Below are 14,776 nucleotides of genomic sequence, written 5' to 3' on the forward strand. Positions count from 1 at the left end.
TTTTGTGGCACTCAGTGCTTCCACCTGGTATAAATCTTCCTAATCTTAATTCTTCTTTTGTGGCTTTTCCTCCTTGCTATGAAAAGGCTCACAGTGTTGACAAAGCATCACATAGGCCTCTAAATCAGCAGTCATCAGAAGGAAAAGTTCACACGTTTCAGCTCATCTCAGGCTTGTGCAAATGCAGTCACCAATTGTACCTACCAGATGTGTTGATGAAAATCATTCCCGTGACAAAGTCTGGTGACTGAGTGCTTAAAGCAAAAAACAGAATGAAGGGAAAAAACCCTCCTGAATTAAACTGTCTCTGGAAAACCAATGGCAGAAGCTTGCAGGCAGAAATGCATAATTATGATGCATTTTCCAAATCTTTACCTAGAGAAAAGGTTTTTTTAAGTAGCTCATTCATTCATTTTAAATCATGTTGAAATTAGAAGAAAAATGGAAATTGGTGTTTTCTTTTGCTAGATGTTTTGGATTTGATTTAGTGTTGCAGTGTGAACTGTTCATCTGAGTCTGCCATAGTTCATTGCTCTTGTTCCCTTTATTCCGCAATACTCCTTCGCTGGAAGCTGATTTTTGGAGTTAAGTACCAGACTGCTTTGGCAGAGCTGTCAGGGAGGTGAGAGAAAATCCTGTCACCCCCCCAATCAGCATTTGCAATTACCAGGCCTCAAGGGATAGATGTGCTCAGCAGAATTGGAGGCGCGGGTAGACAACACTCCGTTCCACACAGGAGGTTAAGTCAAGAGGTGCCATAAATACGAATGCTAAAAAATGGCTGAAACTCTGAGGGAGAATCTGAATCCTGGAATGTAGCAATTAGAGAGCGGAGAACCCAATAGATTGTGTTGTCCTATCCACTTGTTCTACTGAACATGTTTGATTATACAGAACTGAATCAAGTTTTATATACCCATAAGAGAGGGGTTTTCACCTTGGAGAAGCTCACCTAGGGTTTGATAGAGTTTTATTTCAATATATAACCATGGACCTGGGTCATGAGTAACTCAAAAGGTTAGTGTATGTCATCTTAGCTGTGGTAACCATCTCTGTGCACACTCTTAGCCCATAGGAAATGTAAGCTGATGTGGCTTGCTTTAGCTTTTATTTATCAAGAGCTAAGCAAGGAATTTGTACACAGATTGTGCACCTAAGCTGACACATGGTAATTCATTATTTCATTATTCATAGTAATATTAGTGGCAGCATCCAAATAATTTTGAGGTAGGTGGACTGTTAGCTTGTTTTATACCTTTCCATGGTTCTTACTTAAACTATATATTTTGTAATGTCTTCTCATCTTTCTCTGTAAGTCTATGCTTAGTAAATTCAGTAGTGTTGCTATAAATTAGTTAACTGTCAAAATTGACCACCCCAGAGTATTTCAGGTGTCCTACAAGAAGTGCTGGCAAAGACGACACTGTAACCTGCATTTGAGGCACGATACTCATTGTCTCCACATAAATTGCTCAAAAATTGTACTAATCTTGTCATGCAGCCATACGGCATTAGAAATCCAGATTAGACATTTCATCTCATCTCACTGTTATGTCTAGATCCATCTAAGCTTTAGTGTTTCCCAGATTTCTCTCTCCTATGGAATATCCATGTTTTAAGTTATTTTATTTCAAGCTGTATTTCATTTGGAGGGTTTTATTTCTCTTTTTGCTTGGCTACATAAATAGGATGGGTTATGCCTGTTTTGAATCCAGTTTTAAAAAAAACTTTTGCCATCTATTCTTGCTTTAATCTTATCAGCTTTGTTCTAATGAATTTTTATTTAGAACATGATACACCTTTTCTTCATTTTCAAAGTGCATAAATATACTTTGTCCACTTAATCAGTTTATGTAAAAATATGATTTCTTTCACTGGTAGCCCATCCAGCCTTATACAGGGTTTCACCTGATGAAGCTTGGTGTAATAAGCTTGCTGCTGTAGCACTCCTCGCCGGAGAATACTGCTCCTCTAGAGGAGCAAAGAGAAAAGAATATGCATCTCTGCTTCAGTTACTCCAATATAAAACTCGTTTTTACCTTGAAATTCCAGTGGAGTTTGAATTGACTGGAGGTATGAACTGTTGACTGGGAGAAGCGAGCATGAGTTTTGTTCTCTCTGTTCTACCCCTGGGGAGCTGACATCCTGCAGCAAACCAGGGCAGAGAGAAGGAAGTTCATCAGATTAATTTCAAATTGTATTGGGAAATTCAAGAGGAAGGTCCATGCTTGCCATGCTGGATGGAGTTGGTACAGAATGAAACTTTGTTCTGAGGGCATTGCAGGTAACCTGAAGCAAAATAAGACAAGTGCTTCAAAAAATAGGTGATTATAATTTTAAAAAGAACAAATTTGTGAAATGTGCAGCTAATTGATTATGTATATTTTTAGCACATAGAAATACCAATACGATTAGCTAGAAGTTTCTACAATGTCTTGCTTGAAGATTTTCTTTCACTAGAAGAAAACTTGTTGGACTAGATTTTAATTGTATAAACTATATGAGTAGGTGGGTTTTTTGAGGATTCGTATCCCAATTTCTGTGGTGGAAAAGGACTGTCAGTGCAAAGTAGACTTTTTTTGGGTCCAGACATTATTTGTCATGCAATGAGGAGGAATTCAGTAACTTTAGTATTTCCTCAGTGGCAGTGCTGGCTCACACAAACCTGCCCCTTCCTTTTCTCCCACTGCGCACTCTGTGCTGCCTCTGGCTCCAACGTCACACAGCTTGGTGATGAATTGGGTAAAGGTATAGATCAGGTTTTGCCAAGCAAAAAGGTTGTTGAAAATTGAAAAAATTCTATTTTCCTTATTCTCTGAAAAACCACTTGTGTTGGCATTGTCGTGGTTTAGGCCTGGTTGGCAGCCAACCACAACGCAGCAGCTCCCTCTCCCTTCCCCTCCGGCAATAAGAAGGGACAGAGAGCCAGGCTTGGGGTTCCAGATAGGACTGGGATGGGGAAAAATCCCCCTTTATGATCACGAGCAAAAGGCAGACTCGTTAGGGGAAGGAAAAAAGAACATACATTTATTACAGACCCTAACAACACATAACAGAGTAGGACAGTGAGAAGCATTGCCACATCTTGAGAACACCTTCCCCCCACCCCTCCCTTCTTCCTGGGATGAGCTCTGCTCCCGATATCTCTACCTCCTCCCCCAGTGGCGCAGGGGCAGGGAATGGGGGGTGCAGTCAGCGCTGCCACTTCCTTCATCTTCGGTGAGGGGAGTGTCCGGAACTTGTTCCCCCTGCTCCATCGTGGTCCCCCTCTCACAGGAGACAGTCCTCCACAAACTTTTTCCGACATGAGTTCCTCCCACAGGCCGCAGCGTTCCCCACACTGCTCCGTCGTGGGTCACTAACTTCCTCCGACTGGATTCCCTCCCACGGCTGCAGCCCTTCCCGAGCTGCTCCGGCGTGGGACTCCCCCGCATGCTGCAATCCTCCCAGCACTGAATTACAGCAGCGGGGCTGCCTTTTCCCATGAGACCCCGGCCTTCTTCGGGCACAGAACCTTGATTATGCTGAGCAGGAGCAACAGGCCATAAATCAATGTCTGCTCCACCGTAGATCTCCCTGGGTGGCAGGGGGGGGCCGCCCTGCCGTCTCCCCACAGGATACAGGGGGGTCTCTGCTCCGGCACACCTCCCCCCTCCTTTCTTCCTCCGTTCCTCCACTGACCTTGGTGTTCATGCAGCTGCAGCAACTCCTCCTCACCAGTCCCCCTGCTCATCACCACGTCCCTTCTTAAATACATTATCGCAGAGGCGCAGCTGATGGGCTCAGTTTCCAAACAGAAGTGGAGCTGACTTGGAGCTGGGGGAGCTTCAAGAAGCTTCTCCCAGGGGGCCGCCCCGATAGCCCCCTCCCCTGCCACAAAAAAACTCCACCACTCACTGAACCCAGGACAAGCATCATGGTGATTGAGGACTGAGAGTGTAATAGGTGGCTGTGGACCAACAGAGGTAGGAGACAGAGGCAGCACAGCTTGTGTTTGAGCAGCACTGCTGCAGAGAACCCTACTTCAGTTAGGAGTGAATCTAAATTCTATGAAATAGATGAAACTGATGCCAAAAATGATATACGCAAAAAAGTTCCTAAGCTGCTAGGTGTTTTGAATTTCTTGTGCATCTGTAAATATTAAAAGATTCCTTAATGCTTAATCTCAACGTTACACATTTTAATCCAAACTGGAATATATTGCTCAATTTTCCTGAGTATGTGTTAGAAAATTTTAAAAGTGGTGTCACATAAGAATCTAACCAATTTTATTTATTGCAACCCCGCAGGGTTATCTACATAAATTTAGATTCTGAAATCCAAATGACTGAAAACTCAGTCTCTTTATTTTTTGCCTGTGGCTGTGTGCAGGTGTAATTAAAGTCATTTTGATGTCTCATTGCCTAATATAATGTACAGTCAACGTTTGGTGGTTTGCTCTGCATAATTTTACTAGTTGTCTGTGTGTTTGAGGGTAATAAATAAGGGGTTGGGTTGAAGTCTCATTCAGATCAGACCTTTAGCTAATGATTAACTCCTTGATTTCATCTAAATGTTGCGGAAAGAGCTGGAGTAAGCAAGAGCAACCGTCACTGAAAGGATAATTTATAAAATGCAGTCTTGCTTTTCTGAGTTGGAAGAAATTCATACAGTTTCACTGGAGCTCCTTGCCAGAACTGGAAAGAGAGAAGGTCCGTGGTCTCCCTGTGGTTGAGATGCTCTCTTGGTTGGATTTTCTTGCTGTGAGCATGAGATTTGCATGCATGTGGCTGCATGCATGTCTTGCAGACCCTCTTGTCTCATCAACCTCTGACTTCAGTGTAATTTTGCTTTTCAGTTTTATTTCTATGCCCCTCTTAACGACAAAACTAGGACGTTGTTCTGAACTGCATTGATATGCCTTTTTACAGACTGCTATTTAACTCCTCCAGCTTGTTTTCCTTTTTTTTTTTTTTTTTTTTTTTTTTTCTTTTTTGAGCTGAGGCATCCTGGTGCGATTTGAATTACACTCTGAGCCTAAACACCTATAGTGACAGTACAAAACTTGGGAGGCAATGTAAAGAAGACATCTAGTGTGGAGACGGAAGGTGAAAGGGCATCCCTATGACACCTTTAAATATGCATAATTTTCTTAGCCGTCGGGCATGTTGTTTTATTTATCAACTGAGATGTAGCTTATGAGAGTGGGTCACAGGTTCTAAATCCAAACCTTTGCTCCAGGAAGTAGAGTTCATTTTCCTGTGGTGACCCAGTCCTTCGAGGGGTGGCCTTGAATCCTGTCTTCAGATTTCTGCTTTGACTTTTATAACCTCCACTGTCAGGCTGTGTATTTCTGTGCTATATATTGAACGGAGTTCCTTGCTGAGAGATTTTATTTCTTTCTTTTTTTTTTTTTTTTTTTATTTCCACGATGTGGATTTACAAGAAATGATTTCTGAGAGCACTCAGCTCTGGGAGGCTGTTAATGGAATCAGGCCCTTTCTCCTGTGTAATTGGTTCAGATTTTGATCTGAGCTGATAACAAACAAACACCATTACCAGCCAGCGATTGCTCGACAGAGAAACAATAACAGCTTGGGGCCTTACACTAGGGAAGCTTTATTTATAGGTATTAAGAAGAAGATGAAACTAAAGAAAGGGAAATTTAAAGATGAAGACTAGCAAAACCTTGCTTGCAATTCACAGTATATTGGGCTAGGGACTGATTTCTAAGGAGGAGCGCAGAAAGCCTCATCGCTGAAGCACCAGAAGACCCACAGCAGGGAACAGTCCTGCCTTGGCAAGATGAGGAGGCACGAAAGGACAGTTTGAGATTCCAGCCCCTTTGCTGTGGGCAAGTGGCAGTGGTGTACCTGTTGGCCTATGGGCATGATTGAGGGCTTAATGAAGAATTTAAAGGTTTGGGTTTGGTTTGGTTTGGTTTGGTTTTTTCAGACTGTAGCAATGAGTCTTCAGAAAAGATATTAACCCTCCTTAAAAACCTAGCTTCTCCCATGGAGCAAGCGTTCAGCAGTTGCAAATGTTTAACTGCAAATTCTGCAGTTAAAAATGTTCTTGAGAAGCTTCCTAGGGAAACTAGAGAATGGCGCACACAAAAGTTACATAGGCTCATTGCCCTTAAAAACCAACAGATCCCTTCAGTGTTCAGCTGAGGTGTGTCAGTGGGATGGCTCTGGTACAGGGGGTAGACATATGGAATCTTCCAAGAGTTCTGATTTTAAGTTCAGCATTTCATTAAAGACCTCTCGTGTTTGTCAGTGTTCAGTGCTGCATCTCTTTGGTTTTTAGCTCTGTGGTTTGAGTCTATAAATAAAGTGGTGTCAATGCTGCAATTACGAGGAATGCCTTTTTTTTTTGGCTCTCGTGTGTGGCAGTGAAGATGAAACTTCTCACCTTGTGAGTTAGTCACAAGGGGTGGGCTTAATCTCACCCGATGTGGGGTGTCTATAGTAAAAATATCTGTATCTGAACACGTTGCTTTACATTGCTGTCTCAGTGAGAGTGATTCATCCAACCTGCTTTAGATATCTGCTTAAGCCTGAGTTTATTCATGCTGTAGCTGTGTCTGTTCCTCTCTATTGGCTCTAAACAGAGCCTGGATTACTACCCCCAACTGCTTATTGCTGCCTCTCTCCCACTGGAGAAAACACTTCCCTCCATTTGAACAGATCTTGTGAACTCACAAAGTACTAATTATGCTATCACAGTATATAAATGCATGTAACAAGCACTTTATTTTCTTTTTGTATCATTTTAGGGACCTGGCAGTCGCTCCTGCACCGAGCAGCTCCTGTCAGCAGTTACTGGAACCAACAATACATGCTTCTCTGCTCTCAGATGGAAGGAATATCACCCAAGACCAGAGCTTCCCCCTGACTAACCCAGAGAGCCGGTGAGTTCAGTTTCAGAGACAGCGGATCATGGCTGGGTGGAATGAAGGTCAGTGCTGTGATTGCACAATCTAAAACCATTTCCCAAGCTAGGGCAGTTGTCTCATCTGTTACATCAACAGCCTTATTAAACGTGTGTCGCTGCAGCATAAAATAAAGTCTTGTCATTCATGGGAATGGTTTCATTTAGGTGCCGTAATTCACATGTGCAGAAAGGGAGCTTCAGGAGCTTTCTGTCAGGAGGACGTTTGAAGGGAAAAAGATGATGAAAGCAACTGGGTCAGGGTACAGAAATACAGAACTTGAGTGATAAACGTGTTTTTTAAACAAGCTTACCAGATATTGCTATCAGAATTATGTCTCATTCTCTCTTTAGAGGATTACCATCGTTACTGTTGAACACCATTTGGGAGGCTCTGGGTGATGTCAAGATCTTCAGATCCTTATCCATGATAACAGCAGACCCTGTCAGGATGCTGAGCTCTGTAGTACCTTTACCTTCTCACACTATCTCAGCCGTTGCTGCTGTGCTTCATATCTTGTCCAGCATCTCTGCTCATGAGTGATGAACGTCTTCATTTATTTGTACCACAGCTAAACAGGCTCTGAGGTATGGGAGGGAGACAACTCCTACCTCATTTAAAGCTTGTAGAGAGGTGAGGCTAGAAGATTTGAAGACATCTCCGGTGTCTTTTAGGCCTTCAGCTATGAAATGGGCTATATTTTCCTGACTTGCTCTGTGGGGCCACACTGTCTCTTACAAGATGGCTGTGACTAACGGTCCCGTCTCATAAGTACATCTGAGCTCTGGCTGCCACAAGCCTGCCTGCTGTTGTGGCAAGTGACACTGCGGCCTTTCTAGGCAGTATCCTGGAGAAGTTTTGGGTTTGGTTTGGTTTTTTTTTTTTTCCCATTTTCTGGCCATCTGTTGTAATCTCTTGCCCGGATGGGATACCCAGAAGCAGCCGGCTGCCACGCAGCATGACCTAGTGAAGCAGAACACGCCAGATCCCCCATCCACACTAGGACATAGGTGTGTGCTTGTAGCCGTGCTCTGCTCACCCTTCGGAACCTACCACAAAGCTCAGCCAAGAGCTGCAACTTAGAGGGAGCTGATGTCTGTTATGGCTGTTAGTAAACTTGAGTTTGATCGTGGGTTCGATCCTATGTCTTGTTCTCATTCCATACAAACCAAACTACCTTTCCTCCTACACTCAAACATACCGGACCATGTATTTTTTTCACCTATGTGTTTTCACATCTTTTAAAAAAATCACTGTTAAATAACCTCCTAAACACACATGAAGCAGCTTTTCACATTAAGTCAGACCAATGAGAAATGCTGAGCGTCTTTATAAGATTTCAACCCCTTCACTTTATTCCTCATCTGTTAAGCAGAATTCTTAGCTAAACTTGCTGTTGAAAAATATCTCAGTGTTCCTTTTATATCCTAGAGAGACTGCCAGTTCCCTCTGTGTGATGTACTACCTGCCACTGTAATTACAAGTAGTTAATTAGCATGCTGGAAAAAGGTTGAAACCATAGGCCTCTGCAGATTCATTTGTCCTGAGTATTTGTGCCACGGTGGAGTGTGCTGAAGGGGAACAGAGTGAGCATATCAGAGAAGCTGAGTGCGTAAAAGGCTGCTGAGGGATTATGCATCATCTGTCCTTACCAGTAAGAGGCAAGACCTATAATTCAAATGAGCGTGAAGCTATGATGAGTTGTAAAGGTCTTACCCTTCGCATATGGGAATAAATATGTCTTTCCACTCCACCACATTTTGGTGTTTTGACTTTAGCAGTGTTTTCATTTAGCACTGTTAATAACACAGTGGAAAAACAACTGTGAGGAGAGAAAAAGCAAACTGCTAATCTGATTCATTTTCTGTGCATGCGTCATGGCCTACAGCAAAATTGTATAGAGTCATGTTGTCAAATCCTTTTGCAATGGAAATATGGAAAGTTTGGAAGAAATTTGCTGTTAAGCGTGATTGATAGAAATACTGCTGTGTATTTGCATTAGAAATATTGGTGAGAAAAATCCCACATTTCTGAAGTATTGTAGTAAAACCTGTAGTGATTTTGTCTGAATATTGAAGAGGTTTAATATTTTCTTTTTCTTTCTCTCCAATTTTATGCTTTCAACATTTGGAATGGAAGAAAGGGTAGACTAAAAAAAGCCATCAAGGGGTAAGAGCATGAATGTATTGGCCTCCAGGCACAGCTGGTGAAGGGAATATTGTTTTCCAAGCTCAGGGACTGCAGATTAGTCTGATATCTCACTGGGCAAAACTGTGCCCAGGTCCCAGGTTTTTTGCATTATTTCTCAAATCTGGCAGTTTTTCTTTAAGCTTGAGCTGTGGTAGAAACAACATCATTATTCGTTAGGTCACTAACTCTTGTTGGAGTCAAGTCCTGCACATCGGTCTGTTACTTCTGCTCTACAGGTAAAATAGATGCCCGACTGCATTTACTCAAGAGTGAAAATGAAAGGTTTTGTGTGGACGTCCGCCCACTAACCTGAAGTTTCCAGCAGGACAGTTTCTAATTACATCCACGGCTTCTTTTCATTGCTAAGACCCTAGCTATGGTCTTTTTGGATGTAACCTGTGGTGACCTAGTCTTTCCTGATTCCACAAAAGAAAACACCGTGCCAGCTTCCAGGGATTTTTGAAGTCCTCTGCTGGAGGCTGAACTCTTCCACACATGAAAGTGTGGATATTTTTTTGCCTGAGGTTCCATTTGTTTCCGCTCATAGGCTTAAGCAATTTATCATTGCCTTTGGTGAGTAGCAGTCCTTTGGGGCAATATATCTTACAACTGTACTTGAAAGGACTGCTACTCACCACGGGCAATGATAAATTCTTTAGGTCCCTGTCTGCTGTATTTCATTACTCACTTTTACCAGTAGAGGTGTTTGTAAGGATATTGAAATGCTCTGGTTACAGCATAACAAGGAGAAGAGAAGAGAGGAGAGGCAAAATATAGCGAGTTGGAGCGTAGAAATTTTAACTTCTCAATCTGTTACTATACCTTCATTATTTGCAAGTTTGAGGGTGGGATAAATCCTCACCTACCATCAACCGGTGCATTCAACAAGGAACGGTCTCAAATATTTAATTGCACATCCCCATTCCTGCCAAACACAAGCAAATGAAAAACACCCTTTGATTGAAATATTATGACATCATGTGCAACGATATATGTTAGGATTTGGCAGTCCAGTGCAACCATAATCTGAACAGAATCTACGGCAGTCCAGTGCTTTGCTCCTCAATTCATTGCAAACGTATTTTGTATTTAGTGCACACAGAATCCATTTATCTCATTACTCCATGTGGTAATACTGGATTTTTCTAAGCTTCTTATTTTTCATTTCTTTTCCATTTAGCTGCCTGGGAAATTTTACTGGAGGGAAAACTTTAAAGTCAGGACACATGCCTGCTTCACCTATAATAGCTCTATTTTCTGTGCTGAGGCTGTCAGGGAAGGACTAAAGATAGGTTATCCAAACTCATTTACAGGTCACCTAGCAAAAGGACAAAGGAGAGGTAGGTTCTCATCTCCTCTCCCCAGCCCTCGTGAATACCTTGGACATCTAGATGGCAGAGATCTCATAAACTGTAGTTTCCCCACTTAATTTTCATGTTATTCTCTTTGAGAAGTTTTACAAGAAACCTTCACTAAATTAAATGTTTCCTATGACACTTGTACTGGAAAAGCCCGGGTACCTACCTCCCCTTTACACCCTGCCCAGTGATATGTAAATTATTTCCCACAGTTTACCTTGTCTCCTGCCCTTTAAGAAAGGGACAGCTGGGGAGAAAGGTAATGAGGATTTTTGTTGAACACCTTAGGATGCTGGATTTTAACGTGGTGCATTCATGTAGTTGCGGCTAGAGATCCACAGGGGGTTAATTCTAACTCTGTATCTATTTTTAGCCTTTATTTGTAGGCAAATGTGCGACTGTGTTCTCTGAAGCAAAAGCAGAAGTAATCAGCCTTTTAGAAATTGGAATAGATGCTGTTGAAGAGTCCAAGCTGCTGTTTATACTGAGCCTGGATTTAGTACTCCTAGTAATTTGTTATCCCTACCACAGTTACGTCTGATGTGTATTACAGGCAGCTAAAATGAGATTACGGCAGGGGTTAAGCACTCGGCTAGAGCATTCAGTGTTTGATGAGCATCCTTGGGTGCAGTGGACCTCAGTGGAAGACTCAAGCACTCAGTACATTACAGGATATAATATTCCTTTACCTTGAAGGCAATGGCAAAACTCTCACAGACTTCCCCAGTACATCTAATGACAAGATAATTGCCTGTTTCTTATGGGAGTACCACACTCCTTTATCTCATTATTCGTGATCCCTTCTTCTTATTGTATGGATTTATTAAAATACCACTGAAATACTTACTTTCTTTTCCCCAGAACACTGTAATCACGGTGTTCTCACAAGCTAGATGTTCCTTGCAAGAATTGCAAGGATGAAGTATAAGGTCAGGGTGGATAATCTTTGAACTTCCTCCCAGATGCATAAATCTACGAATCAGTTTCTCTCACCTAGACCAGACTAGTCCTTTCTGTATGAAGAGAGACATTATGAAATGTCCTAAGCACTGCTCCAGAAATATCTTACGTTTTTGCATTAAATAGGTAGTTATTGATCTCTCCATATCAATCCTTTTCCTTACTTTTCTTTAAGTATATAGATGGAAATGGGAAGCCTTTATCAGAACAAGCTACAGGATGGTGGTCATGACCACTCAGACTTTGACTAGATTTTCTCCAAGACACATAACAAGTCAGAGGTGCCTCGGGTACTACTCGCTGGTAAATGGCTACTCACGGTCCGTGTGGCCACGGGTGTATTACAGAAACAATTCTTTTCAAGGCAATTTCTGTTTTCTTTTACTCACCAAGAGAGAACGTTGTCTGCAGTGCTGAACCACAGCTTTGGAAACGAGGAGCTCCGAATTCTAATCTCGGACCTGAAGCTGATGCACTGCGTGGCACCAAACCTCTTTGTTGTGCCTGTGTGATTGATTAATTAAATCAATAAATGCAAATTGAGAGAGGAAGCAGTTGTGTTTGTTAGCACTAGTTTTGAGAGAACTGTAATGTGTGAAAAAGCTTCGTGTAACTGATAAGTATTGGGATTTATTTCTGATTTTTGACCGAGTTGTGCGACTGCAACATCAGTAATACTGTCAGAGTTGGTGCGTGTGCTTTTTCTATTGCTATTTAAACGCATGAATCATTTCCCCCTCTCAGCTCCAGAGAATCTGGTCCTGCTGGTGGACAATGTCTAATCTCAGCTGGTGAACCTGCTGCTGAAGGTCTGTCAGTTCGGACCCCTGTTCCCCGTGCTCCCCTCACTGAAGAAGCCAAGGCTGAGCTTCAAGATCCAAGAGGAGCTGAAAACGGAGTGGATAGACTGAAAGGTTTGAACCAGAGTAACAGTTTTGCTCGGGCTGTGTATCTTCCTGTAATGGCCCTAGTTTTATTTGGGTGACAGGGCAGCCTCTTCATGCTTCTGGTAATGACACTCTTATAAGCAGCTGTGTCATGATGTGGCAGGATCATCACCGTGTGAATGCAACATACTCCATACAGCAGCTTTCTCTTAATGGACCTTTGGAGAAATTAAAAATAGTGACAGCTTGAGCATAAAGTTACTCTTCCATATATATGAGTTAGAGCAGTCACTAGACTACCTGAAGATACTACTCCTCCCCACTCCCCAGATATGCTCTGTGGTAAATCTTGACTTTTCATTGAAATAAATGCTCTCTTAGTGCTTCTTCACTTATTAATGTTTTCTGCAGAGACTGAACTCCCCAATGACAATCTTCAGAGAAAATTCAGCAAGTCCAAGACTGGTTCTTCTCACGCACCTCAGCTCATCAACTGGCCAGGCTCCCACTCCAAACCTGTCCTACCTCCAATCCCATCTGGGCGGAAGAAAACCAACCCTTGATGGCCACTACTAGCCAAGTCTTTGTCACGATTACACTGAATCTGTCTAACAGGAACACTGATTTTGACATATTTCTCTTCAACAAAGCAAAGTCTATCAAATATTATTTCTAAATCCATTTCTGATTAACTCTCCCCCCCCCAATTATTTATTTTTAACTTTATTAAAAAGTAATTTCTGTATTTCCCAAAGCTAGAAATGATTTCCCCAGGCACCCTCCACTGGGAGATGGAGTAGATTTTTTCCTAACAGCCACATGACCATATCTTCCATTAATTTCTCTCTTTCCTCCCCCTCTTATATTATAGATTTAATTGAGGTGTGGAAGCATCAGGGCCTCTGATAATACTGTCTATATTGTCAGACTAGTGAATTATTTTGAAGAGGGATTTTGTGAAATGTTCAGAGTTAAATTGGGAGTAAAAACTAGTTGCAAGTCTTATTTTTTTTTTTTTATAAAATGTGGGATTTTTTAAGGAGTGAGACATAATGCTTCAATTTGCAAGTGTATTTAAACAACCTAGAAAGGAGTCATCAGAAAAAAAATAGTACAGTTATCGAGAACTACGTGAAGCTGTAAGTACTATGTGAAGATTTGGTTTTTTTCTGTACGTGGAGCAGGGCTCTGACAAGTTAAATAAAACTCCTGAGTTAATGTTTGTCCTGATTAATTTTCATTACCATCTAATTACAGAGCAGATAGTGAGGCCCCTTTGCCCGAGCAGCTTCCCCCGAGGAGGGGCGTTTGCTGTCTGTATTGCGGCGCAGCTCCTCGGAGCTCTTTGCGTGCTCAGAAGACGACGTGACCCGTCGCCCCCGTATGGAGTCTTGTCCGTGGAAGAGCTCTGGTTTACCTCACCGTGCATGTTCACAATGTGGCCACGGGCTTTTCTTGATTAAATAGGATAAACTGAACGAAGGAACACAGCTCATGGTAAGTAATGGATACATTCAGATGGATTCCAGTGAAGGAATCGTGGTTTAGGCCTGGTTGGCAGCCATCCACCACGCAGCAGCTCTCTCTCCCTTCTCCTCCGGCAAAGAGAAGGGACAGAGAGCCAGGCTTGGGGTTCGAGATAGGACTGGGGGAAAAATCCCCCTTTATGGTCACGAGCAAAAGGCAGACTCGTTAGGGGAAGAAAAAAAGAACATACATTTATTACAGACACTAACAACACATAACAGAGTAGGACAGTGAGAAGCATTGCCACATCTTGAGAACACCTTCCCCCCACCCCTCCCTTCTTCCCGGGCTCAGCTCTGCTCCCGATATCTCTACCTCCTCCCCCAGTGGCGCAGGGGCAGGGAATGGGGGGTGCAGTCAGCGCTGCCACTTCCCTTATCTTCTGTGAGGGGAGTGTCTGGAACTTGTTCCCCCTGCTCCATTGTGGTCCCCCTCTCACAGGAGACAGTCCTCCACAAACTTTCTCCGACATGAGTCCCTCCCACGGGCCGCAGCGTTCCCCACACTGCTCCGTCGTGGGTCACTAACTTCCTCCGACTGGATTCCCTCCCACGGCTGCAGCCCTTCCCGAGCTGCTCCGGCGTGGGACTCCCCCGCATGCTGCAGTCCTCCCAGCACTGAATTACAGCAGTGGGGCTGCCTTTTCCCATGAGACCCCGGCCTTCTTCGGGCACAGCACCTTGATAAATCAGGCGGAAGCCACAGGCCATACATCAATGTCTGCTCCACCGTAGATCTCCATGGGTGGCAGGGGGGGCCGCCCTGCCGTCTCACCACAGGATACAGGGGGGTCTCTGCTCCGGCACACCTCCCCCCTCCTTTCTCCCTCCATTCCTCCACTGACCTTGGTGTTCACTCAGCTGCAGCTCCTCACAAGTCCCCCTGCTCCTCACCACGTCCCTTCTTAAATACGTTATCTCAGAGGCGCAGCTGATGGGCTC

The 14,776-nt window shown here is 43.2% G+C and overlaps 1 protein-coding gene across 2 annotated transcripts in view; it reads left to right on the top strand.

Annotated features, from left to right (window-relative positions):
- Positions 1-13,526, top strand: part of LRGUK (leucine rich repeats and guanylate kinase domain containing) — a 54,641-nt gene extending 41,115 nt beyond the window's left edge. Inside the window, exons 18-21 of one of the 2 annotated variants that reach the window (XM_032986737.1) lie at positions 6,758-6,892; positions 9,053-9,082; positions 12,166-12,335; positions 12,720-13,526. In XM_032986737.1, the coding sequence (XP_032842628.1) occupies positions 6,758-6,892; positions 9,053-9,082; positions 12,166-12,335; positions 12,720-12,871 (487 nt within the window). In that variant the 3' untranslated portion in view covers positions 12,872-13,526. The remainder of the gene's footprint in view (positions 1-6,757; positions 6,893-9,052; positions 9,083-12,165; positions 12,336-12,719) is intronic. The other variant, XM_032986738.1, reaches the window with a different exon arrangement.
- Positions 13,527-14,776: the final 1,250 nt, after the last annotated feature.

This window comes from Tyto alba, unplaced genomic scaffold (genome assembly GCF_018691265.1).
Source record: "Tyto alba isolate M040663 unplaced genomic scaffold, T.alba_DEE_v4.0 Super-Scaffold_2, whole genome shotgun sequence".
Taxonomy (NCBI): domain Eukaryota; kingdom Metazoa; phylum Chordata; class Aves; order Strigiformes; family Tytonidae; genus Tyto; species Tyto alba.